Source organism: Lottia gigantea, assembly GCF_000327385.1.
Source record: "Lottia gigantea unplaced genomic scaffold LOTGIsca_46, whole genome shotgun sequence".
Lineage (NCBI taxonomy): Eukaryota > Metazoa > Mollusca > Gastropoda > Lottiidae > Lottia > Lottia gigantea.
In genome coordinates, this window is record NW_008709614.1 from 297,710 (window position 1) to 309,888 (window position 12,179).

Below are 12,179 nucleotides of genomic sequence, written 5' to 3' on the forward strand. Positions count from 1 at the left end.
AAAATTTACTCCGATCCAGTGACACACCTCTTTCATTTAGTACACCAAGTGCAGCCCCAGGATTTATTAGACTGACTGATGCAGATGCTTTACTACAAAGACAGAGAATGACAACTCCTTTCTTACCTCCACCAGGTGTACCCCAAACTGATAGGACATTAGGAAGGTTGCCTGAACCTCCATTAAGACCACCAAATCCTCCATTATTGCGTCAAACTCCTATGGGAAGGGAGGATATGTTTATGCCTCCAACTGTGCCAGGAACAATGCCTAGAAATTCACTGTATAATGCTTGGCCTGGGCAGGATGTCAGACCACCTCATTGGCCACAAGCTCCATATTTACAACGTACTTTAGATAGACCAGCAAATGCTGCTCCTGCTCCATTTTTTGCGAAGGACAACTACCTCTCTAGTATGTTTGATCCATCACGGACCATGACTGAGCGTAACATGTTTGCAAGTTTGTCATCTCCTCAACCCCAACGTGAAATATCTGGTGAAACCTTCCCATCACTTGATAGATTTGAGCTTAGTAATTATTTTAGCAGCCATCCATACTCAGGTACGCCTTCATTGGACTATAGGTCTCCAGCTTGTGGCACTGCTCAGAAAGCATTAGATGAAAGATATAGACAATCTGCTGCGGCTGGTATGAGTGATTTTCGAACTTTACCACCAACTTCATCCTCAGATGTGTTCAGTGGTATAGGTGTAAATAGTAGTTTTAATTTGGACAAATATGTGTACCCTCGTGACCCTATGTACCATCCACAACATATGACAGAGAATTCAAATAGTGCTTTTCTTTCCCATTCTACACCGTCTCAACATTCTGTGTTTGATCGTGATTATTCACACCGAACGTTATATCCCCATCAAAATAGTCCGTATCCATTTATTGATGAAAGACAGTATCCAACGGCAGCCAAATTGTCTCATACAACTACAGCATCAATGTCACAAGACATCATAAGTCGAGCAGCGCCGACTGATAACCAAGTTCAAGATCCTTATCGTTGTGGTGTCTTATATAATGTTATGAATAGATATTAACTTTGTTATTTATTATTTTTATTACTATTTTCATTTTTTTACATTGTTATCAATATTTTTTATTTCATTTTCTTTTAGTAAGTTGATCTTACATATATTTTGTTTTGAGAAAAACCCTAAAAAATATGTTAAAATAGTAGTTGTTATGTATCAAAAACATTGAGTCTGATTTGTTAGTGACTATATTTTGGCCATTAAAAAAAAATCTTCAAAATTTTATGGTATATGATTCATACTAATATTTTACCACTACTGTGGAATCAAATATCATGTTTATTAGTAAAAAATTTCAGGGCATATAAATGAGGATATAATTCACTTGATTCTGATTTTTTTACTTATTTATTTTTGGTTATCTGCTGTGCTGTATTATATTATTGAAACTATTGTTCGTAAATTAAGGGGACATATTATTTGGGGGTTGGCAGACCCAAGATTGAGCCATTTTAATAAAAACTATTTCAAATTAATCAAAAAATACAAATGTAGCCAAAAAAGTTTTAATAGTAAGTCTATTTTATAAATATTTTCAATCCTAGTCAAATTTCACTACAATCTTAGGACATAATTTTTTTTGTACGTATTTCCATCATGAATATTGGGAAAATATATCTCCAGCCACTGCAGCTCCTGATTATGCAAGAAAGTGTCCATGTTGTAAGATATTAAGGGTTTTAATTAGTCAAATACGGACCATATCAGAGATATAAACTTACCTAGTCTGGAGTTTGGCAGCAGACAAGAATAGATATTAAGATCTTGAAAAAAACACTATAAGGTGACATCTCATATAAGGTAGATTGAAAATACAAATATATCATAGGTTCAATGTCTCCCCAATGTCCAGGTATTACGAACTTAGCTTGGCATTGAGCGATGAATATCTCTTTATAATGCTCAAAGTATAACAAAAAAATTTGAATAACCCACATTATCGAATCTATTTGGTATAGCTGCTCCCAAACTGCATAATGTTTTTATCGCATGACTGTAACTATTGTTTAGTTTCAATTTATTAGTTGATTAGTTACAATTTATTAGGTCTAGAAACCAGGTAAATAGGTTACATAGTCAAATACAGTATTGTATGTAGTGAATATCTGCAATATTTCATTTTACAGAAAGTTTGAATGAGTAATTTTTGTCTCTTTAGATTGTAATTCATCAACAATAGGTATTATGTGTTTATGACCACACATTGATTCAACACCAAGGATATTATTTTGGATATAGTACATTCATAATTAGAATACTTTTCCAGACGGCCACATTTTAGAAAAATAAAATAACCCGTTGGTGCTCATGCTTTGAATTGTCCCTTAATCTTCTTATATAAATTAATGATGAATTGTGGTGCTAATACACCCAAAGAATTATGCATATTATAGTGAACTTGCTACCATTCTATGTCCCACCCCAACAAAACCCCAGACAAATTAGATAGTGATCCCTTTTTTATATCTTTATTTTTGATTTTTTTATGTGTGTCCATTACACATTGTTACAAATTGTGTGATCTATATATATATAGCCATTGGAATGAAATTTTTTAAATTCATTAACTTATAGTCTACAATATGTGATGTTTAGTTTAGAATGAAATGTACACTATATAAATTTATATATATTTGTTAAAAAAAATCATTTTCAAGTAAATGGCTAAATACATGTTGAAAGTCATCAATTTTATATCATACAATAGCCTTCATGTCTCTTAAAACATACCTTGGAAACTTGAATCAAATATAATCTCCTTGAGGAATATAAAATTAGAACTGACAAACTTTTGTGTCAAATTTTCTATAACTGTTCTGCTTATTTTTTTTAAGAATATATAACTTCTTTAAGTCTGAAACTTGCTGACTCTAAATGTAATTTGTTTGTTGAGCACTTCATCATGTATTCTGATACTTAAAATGACTCGAACCACATCTCATCTATTTGTTGGTAATGCTGATATCTCAATATCTGTTAAATAAATTTTAAATTATAGGCTATGAAATATCTATTTAGACTGATATTCATAAATTTTGGGAAAAAAAGTAGTCCACTATAGAAATTGAATAGATATCATTTATTTCACTACCATTTTAAATGCAGTCTATGACGCAGCTTAAATTTGTGGAGCGTCATATTTTTTGGATCTAACTGCTATTTAAGTTCTGTGGAACTGTTGGTATCTTCACATGTCTAAGGGTTATTCAGATCTGTATATTTTGTTTTATAAGCAGAATATGTGGTCTTCAATCAAGTCAATAGTACATGGTGTCTGTTATCACATATTTTCCCTCAAAATCAAAATATTTTAGTTTCAGAATGTTCCAGAAGGTCTATGATAATCTAAGGATTGCATTTCTATCCAGATTTCAATATTATCCACAACACAATTTTTTATATTGTGCTTTACAGCAATATTTACTTTTATTGTCTTTGGTTGTTTTGTTACCTGAGTTGGGGCATACCTAATTTTTTTTGTTAAAGTTGTTTGTTGATTTGATTGATTTCTTTCTATGATAAATTTTGCCCCAAATTAAAATAGTATAAATTCCAATAAGGTGTTCCTTTTCAAAATGACACCTTTAAAGGACAAGTTTGTTTTATTAAAAAAATATCTACGTTTGGATAAGTTCAATTCAGTCTAATAAATCTGAGATTGAAGTCTTTTATTATGAATTTTGTGTAGATGAATGTAGAGAAACATGCTCTCAAGTTCAGCTCTTCTTTGAATGAACTTTTACCATTTCATGTACAGTTATTCAATATTTCTAGTTCATGAATTTAAAAAGAATTTTCATCAAAAGAAACATGGGGCTATTATTGAAGAAATTTTTTTATTTTTTTCAATTTTTGTTACAATTTAATTAAAAGGGGCATTCCATTTTTCTTGTAAGTAATTTGTTTTATTCTAATTTGAGAAAACTATACACCAAAATCTAGTGTCCTTTAATGTATTTGAAAATTTTAACTAAAGAAATCCAGCATAAACTATTTTAAAAGTTTATTTGAGTTTATGTCAACTAATTTTTATACTTTTTGGCAGCTTTTAGAAGACTACTGTAAAATTATGTCTCCTACATATTCTAAAGGTTTCAACTAATATCGAGTTGCTTAATTTACAATTACCGGTAGTACTCTCTGTTTTTAATTAAACCTTTAAAACAAATTCAGTTTGATCAAGTAGATACATAGATATATTATATAGCACACTTCTGAAATATTTTCAGGTACAAAATTTTGATAATGACAATTTTTACAAAAAAAGCGGAATACTCCTTTAAATTTACTATTTCAACCCAAAAATGCAAATCTTGTTTCAGATAAGTCACTATATGGCCTTTAATGTAATTTTTGACAGCATAATATTTTTTAACAGTATTTAATTTCATGTTAACTTCTGATAAAATTAGTCAGTTTGAAAGGGAATTTGCATAGATGTCTAAAGATATATTTCAAAGAAGTATAGTTTTGTGTTTAAGGAAATTTATTTTGCTTTAAGTTAGCGAATTTTCAATCTCATCTAGATTCATTTGTTTTTATAAAATTCATTCTCTTTCTGGTCTTATAATTCTTTAGATTGAAGATACTTATATTAAAAATGTTTCTCAAATGCTATAATTCTATCATTACAAACTATTGTTTAAGTAAGATATGAGTTCTAATAAGTATTATTTTGTAATTTAGAAGTGGGCAGAGTTAGTTAAGTGACCATGCCCTTATTAGCCACGAAAAGGTTACTTAATATGCTCTTACTTACTTAGAACCTAACGCTAGCTCTCAGTCAAAATTGATTGAGAATTTCTTAATGATAAATTTTCCACTTAATAGAAAATTTTATCCAATGTTGATTGAATGAAAAGTGGGTTCAGTTTTAATTAAGATGATAAGATTTCAATTCATTTCTTTTATTTTCTGATTGTAACTAACAAGTTTTCTATGCTTTTCGAAGGGTGTCGTGTACGACAATATTTTACTTTGAGCTGTAGAAACACAGTAGACTCTTGTGATTTATGTTCGGCAATGTTACCTACCTGTTCTAGTAGCATCATTTATATTATAATTTACCAAATAGGCCAATACTTACCTATTATAAATTAAAGGGAATGTAAAAAGGTTTTAGTAAGTTTTAATGTGTATTGGGGACACTGAAAACATCAATTTGCACCATTCCAATTTTCAATCAGACATCTGTGGTTCCTGCAATTACACTTAAACTAAGCATTCTATGATGTCACGAATCGGAAAGGGCCTTATGTGATAAAGCATATTTTGCGATTAGTGACATCCTCAAACACCTAGTTTAGTGGAATTGCAGGAACCACAGATGTCTGATTGTAAATTGGAATGGTGCAAATTGATACTATCAATGTCCCAATACACATAAAAAATGTAGAAAACCTATTTACAATCCCTTGAACATATATTTCTTCTAATGATTTCTGTTGCTTTCCTTGTATTATATTCATCTTATTAAAATACATTAAAGGAACACAATAATGTTGTTCTATCAATATATATATATTTTAAAAAAAATGATTTGTAGAAAATCAAATTTTAGAGTTAGTGTTCTTGAATATATTATATACATACATTTTTTTACATATTGTTGTTCAGATGTGTTCAATTTGTGAAGATTTAATATATTAATTATTATTAAGTATATATTCTATGTAGTAATAAAAGATATTTGTAAATGTGTGTAGAGAAAACCTTGTATAAAGGTAGTTTTTATCATATATATTACCAATTAGGCTTGTTTTCTTTTTGTTTAATGTTTATATATTATACATACACATAGATCATGTGAGGCAATAAATATCATCTTTGTGAAATGAAAACTCAATCGTGTAAATATTTTTTTACACATCATTCTTTTGAGTAAAAGTTCAACCATGAGTGTTCAGTAAACATTCATGAACCCTGGGATGACCATAGAGCTGCTTTTAGGGTCCAAAAGGAGCCTTGGTGGCCCTTACCTGTTAACATAGTAGTGGATTGTGTTTTAATTTTGATGTGATGCCAGTGATTCATGTTAGAAGCTTTCACATGGAATCACGTTGTTCAGATGGGATAGTAAACTGAGTCTCAGTATGCTATGTTCATTATTGCACACTGCATGGCCTTGCTTGTCATGAGTCAAATTAGGAAGAGAGAAGGATATCAAGCTTCATATCATTTCATGCAATTGTCATTCACAGGCTTCATATCAGTTTAAGAACCTAGACAGACCTTTCAGATTAGAATATGGGTAAAGTAATAACATAGATTTATGTAATAACATGGATTCTATCACTTTATTTTTTTTTTATACACTCAGTCTGCAAATCTTTTAATATAGATTAATATATATTGTTTCTGTTGAACCATAATTCTTTAAGTCGTCCAACTAAAGTATAAATTTTAATATTATATTAATACTATACCTTAATCATCTGATTTACAGTTGCTATTCAGAATATTTGTATTTCTAGAACACATTATTTGTTATTATGGTCAATTAGTAGGACACATTTATAACTTAATATCACTCTTCTTACACACATAGTATCAATTTAATCATTTCTTCTCTCTAGGTTTGTGCAAGGCCAGACCTTATTTTTTTGAAAACCTCAGGACTGGCATCTTCAAACATATTTTCTTTATCTGTATCAGCTGAGGGCAGTGCAAATTCATGGATTGAAATATCCATATTATCATTGACTAATTCATCATTGTAAGATGGCATGTCTAAAGTTACAGGTGGTATTAATGCTGCTGCTACATTACGTCTCTCGCTGTTTAAAAAGTTAAATGTTGGTATTGCTTGTTCCTGTAAAATATCAAAAATTCAACTGTAATTCAATACATATTCATAACCTTCAATTTATTGTCAGAATTGCTACTTATTTTTATCACTAAACAGTAGGCCTATTGTCTTTTTGTAGATGTTCATTTCTTAAAAACTCATCTCAAAGGGGCATTATGATTTTTCAGTAGATCTAAAAAAGAATTTGCTAAAAATTAAGAACACTATACATCAAAATCTAGAAAAATGTGTCCCTTAAAGTTTTGACTAAAAAAAATCCTGCAGTTAAATTTTTTAACACCAAAACTTTTATATGGTTAACTTAAACTTTTTAAGATTATTATGCTCTTTGGTAGTTGTTGGAAAACAACTAAAAGGATTCAAGCAAAGTAAACACCTTTTTGTAGAGAAATATCTCTTCTACGTATTTCAAAGGTTTCAACTAAAAATGTTGTGTCTTTATGAGGCCCAACACAAAAATAGCGATGCCATCGTAATGCGCACACATTCGTAATGGCAGCTAATTTGTCCGGGAGGTTGACAAGAATTATCAGTAAATGAATGTTTCTGAGAGTGAAATTTTCATATTTCATGGGTTTTGTTTACAGCTTACAATTCAAGAACAAGGGCAATAACTCATAGTAAATATTTTTCGATTCATCTGATTTTCATTAGGGTTCATCCTTGGGTGATTACAAACACTCAAACCAAGTTTCGTCAAAATCAGTCAAGAAACCAGCTCTCTATCGTGTCCACAAACAATTCAAGAACAAGGGCAATAACTCAAACTAAATATTTTTGAATTCGTCTGATTTTCGATAGGGTTCATCCTTGGGTAATTACAAACACACACACCAAGTTTCGTCAAAATCCATCAAGAAACCAGCTCTATCGTGTCCACAAACAATTGTGGACAGACAGACGGACAGACAGTGTGGGCGTATAAAAACTAGTTAAAGCTGCTTATTAAACATTTAATTAACCCTTTTAAAACAAATTCAGTGTGATCAAGTAGATACATAGATGTACATAGTGTATTTGAGAAATGTTTTCAGGATTAATTTAAGACTTTTTGACAAGGAAAATTTTGCATACTGCCCCTTTACAGGGAGTCTGAATACTTTACCACAGGATAGAGCTCAATTTTTTGGGGATTGAACCCTTTATTTCTGTGTAAGAAAGCAAGCGTCAAACTTAAGCAGCCAAAGCAGCCACCCCCCACCCCCCTCCCATAAAATAAAGGTAAAGTAAGATTAACTTACTGTTGGCAAAATTTCTAGACTTATTCTATTAGATCTTAAATATTTGATGATATTCATATCAAACTGACTTCCAGGGTCACCTATACCAACTATCAACAAATCTACAAAATAAATATTCATTTAACTATTTATACTGCCATTCATTGTCTAACTTCCCTCACAAAATTCTCATCTGTAACAAGATGATATTTGATATCAATTGTATGTCTCATTTTTGACACTATAGTTTACTCTTCAGTGAAATATATTAAACAAAAATGACATATGTGACTTTCAGGGATATGTATTATATAGTGCAATAAAACTGCATGATGATCCACCACTACAGGTTTAGTTAATATTTGGTGGACCTACACCCTTAACCAACACCTTCCTGAGTTCACATAGTATAAATATGTAATTTGATGTTCCATTAAGTAGTAAGTCCTATGTTCTACCATTTAATCTAAAATTACAAATAAGACATGCTAGGCTCATGTGGAATATCCTCATATCATATATTTCATTTTGATTCCTAAAAACACCTTGGAAATCAATGTCATGCTTACCTAATTTTGGAGCTAAGAGTGGAAACAATGAAAGTGAATTTTCATTGATATCTGTTGAGTTTTTAACCTGAAAAAATGAAATTGATTTTGTGAGCTTGTGTTCTTCCAGGGCAGTTAAAAAGAACTTAAATAAACTACTTTATTTAAATTGGCATGGTATTTTTTTTCGTAGGAGAAATAGATGTTGAATTTCAAAGTATTATGGATACAAAAAATCCAAAGTTTAAGACAAGAAGGACCTAAACATTTAACCTGAGTGGTGTTTTTGTTTTATGATTTCGAATGAATTATTTCTTGTTATACAGTAGCTTACTAGTAGCAATTACCCCAATTTAATATAAAAAAAAGTCATACCTTCCAACCTAAAACAGATCTGGGAAAGAAGACTGCTGGACCAAGAACTCGAAAACCATTCATTAATTTAAACCCAAGTTGATTGAATTTTTCAATATAAATAACATCATTTGTTTCATCGCTTACAAATGTAAAACTTGTTTTTTGAAATCTTTCTTCAGCGATGCCATAGTTTCTCACATTGTTCCTATAAGAAAATTAAAATATCAATAAAAATCACTTGCCATAGGCCTGATAAACCTATATAATCATAAGATTCATGGCGTTCCACAGCAGAGCAGAGATGTAGCTATGGTGGTTAGCAGAAATAACGGTTTACTAAAATTTCTGTAAAATGATGCCAAATATCCAAGATTTTTACATAGTTGACTTAAATTTATTTTAATTTGGTCAAATATCACATAAAGGATAGCCTGTATTGGCTTATTGTAGAAACGTTTGCTTTCAACACGACGCATGATAAAATTAACATCACTATGATTTTTGTTTCGCTTAGACATTTTGAGCCACCACTGAATTTTTTTCTAGCTAAAACCTTGCTCCACACTACCACAGCCCATGGCCAATGCAATCAACAAATGATTTATGTTGTTCTTACAACCAAAAGATACATGCTAGCTCTCTATAAAGCTTCATAGGCCTACACAATCAAAATATTGTTGGTGGTCTCGTAAGTCTACACAATTAATTAGTCTGTTTAGTTATATTGTTGGTGGTCTCGTAAGTCTACACAATTAATTAGTCTGTTTAGTTTATAAACTCCATTGAGAAAGATCGTAAACCAGCAATTACACTCAAATTTGCATCGTTGGCATTTTGAACACACCACAATACTTGTAATAATTTAGATTTTCTCACCTTATAAATTGCTTGTTACTTCTCATAATAAAATAGGATAGTGCCTTAGTAAAATTCATCTTGGTAAATATGCTTTTATCACAAAATTAATTAAATAATGTTAAATCATCATTTTTTACAAATATTGTACATTTTGGAAGGGAACGAACAAAACAACATAATAAGAGTTGTCTCCCTTTCAATGGTGTACCTTTGGCATTATTATTACGCAGTTTTACCTGTGTATAAGTCAATGATCAGGATTCAAGAACTTGAAGAGATCAAACCCTGCCTTTCTCCTCATTTTTTAACATTGTAAAATTTAATAAGCGCTAAATAAAAAAAAAAAGGAGGATTAACACAATAACATAATTATTTTCATTGAATATTATTTGCGAAATAATGTGAATAACTTTTGCATATGGAATGTAAATTAGATTCATGCCTTGAATCAATTTAATTAAGCACTATTCATTAATTATTTTGACTCTAAGCAGGCCCTATCAAATTATCAATTTCAAAATTTAATGTTTGCAAATTTATTCAGGTGCTATAAACCTATAGCCTACCCGGTATTTTAATTAGTTATGAAAACATGGCCTTCTTTAAGATTCCAATTTATAACAACCTTTTAAATTGTCTCCAGATACAGAAACTAGTTTCTTAATATAGCCTATATTGTCGATTCATTCAAAATATCAAATTGTACAAACACGATTAATTTTTGAAAGACCGACTTAATTTGTTAGGCCTATTATTCGAGTAGGCCTTTTCGTGCGAATGGCATCATATTATAGTGTCTATTAAAAATATTAATTACAAATATGACTAATAATGACTCTGAGAAAGAAACTACTTTGCATATATAATAATAGATGTAAATTATATTCAAAATATCAAGTTGCGAATATTTCATGAAAGCTTGTGTAGGCGTAATATATAATAAATTACAACATATCTGAATACTAGCATAAATATAATATGTCTCAGATCTGTAATCAATGAATATCGAAAATATCCTACCTCAAAACGAGAAATTAGCCTAATTGGTTCAAGAAACAGTAGTATTGTCAATTAAAGAATAAACAGTCCTGAAATTGACCATTAAACAGAAGCTAATGTTATTGATGGGGGAATTATAGTTGTTTTGAGAGAAGCAGGTGGAGATATTTCCTACTTTTTCAATCAATTTTAAGATTTCAAAGAGTGTATGTCTGTTCTTGCAGCTTAGGCGCCTTCATTACCGCCATTCAATATTAATTGTATATTAGGTGTAGACAAGTAATAATGTTAAACTCCATTCATTTCATTTCATTTCTTCTAGCTTAAAGGCACAAGTGTAATGCAAAAAGCAAACCCTTTCCATAAAAGAAGAATAAATACCACCGTACAATTGATAGGGCCTACTGAATTTGACGAGGTCTGTCCAGTCAATGAACTTTTTATCAAATTCTATTTTATCTTTTATTTATTTAAACTTTACAGAATATCGTATGATTGTTACATAGGACGAGTCAGCGCCTTTCTCTGTTTAAAGATCGTGATTGGGGAAAAAAAAACCCCAAAACATGGATGTCCTGTGGGCGAAGGCCAATACCTAGCGTATTGCATGTTGTATAAACTTCTATAGAACGCTATGATAACTTGTACTAACGATTGTGATATACGAGTTACGGTACCCCTAAGATGCTGTCACCATGACACCATACAATTAACATTATCATCTCTTTAATCTACCAGAAGTTGCCATGTCATGAGTACATAGAGCTTCGATTTAGTCATGTCATGACAGAAAGATCATAAGATTATTTGAAATTGATACATTATTATCAATAGATTAGAAAATGAAATTGGGTGTCTCTGTGAAACTGTTGTCGGAGAATTTGTGAAGTATTCACTAAAATAACCGTTTATTTTTCTATTCGATGATTCTATGTCAACTATAAAAAATGTCTTAGAATAATCACTGCACTTTATCAGTAGGATGCCGATCAGAATGCATGTAACTTACATAATGTAGTTTTTTTTACATTTCTAATACAACATAGACTAACAAATCCTCGAAAAATCCTTGGTTTAAATATAGGCATTGAAGTACACGTTCCTCAAAAGTATTCTATGGAGGAAAAATAATAATTTCTTCCACGTATATCCACCATTTTTTTAAGTGTTAAGAGGACGTGGTGGAAGTCTCAGATCCACTGATGATGCATACCGCAATTTAGTGATTTTATTCTAAGTATGTTAATTTTTATACTATTTTTTAAGTTTTATAGTAGGCCTAGTCCAAAATATATAATAAAAAAAATTGAAACCATTTTATAAAGTTAACTGATAAATT

At 30.6% G+C, this 12,179-nt stretch overlaps 1 protein-coding gene across 1 annotated transcript; it reads right to left on the reverse strand.

The window, feature by feature from the left end:
* Positions 1-6,780: 6,780 nt before the first annotated feature.
* Positions 6,781-9,988, reverse strand: LOTGIDRAFT_192388 (hypothetical protein; the record flags this gene model as incomplete). The annotated part of the gene is made up of 5 exons (XM_009061089.1): positions 9,860-9,988; positions 9,002-9,188; positions 8,648-8,714; positions 8,100-8,200; positions 6,781-6,861 (listed from the first exon to the last, which is right to left on the reverse strand). Coding segments are annotated over exons 1-5 (495 nt in total), but the record flags the coding sequence as incomplete, so codon positions are not given.
* Between the last annotated feature and the right edge of the window lie 2,191 nt (positions 9,989-12,179).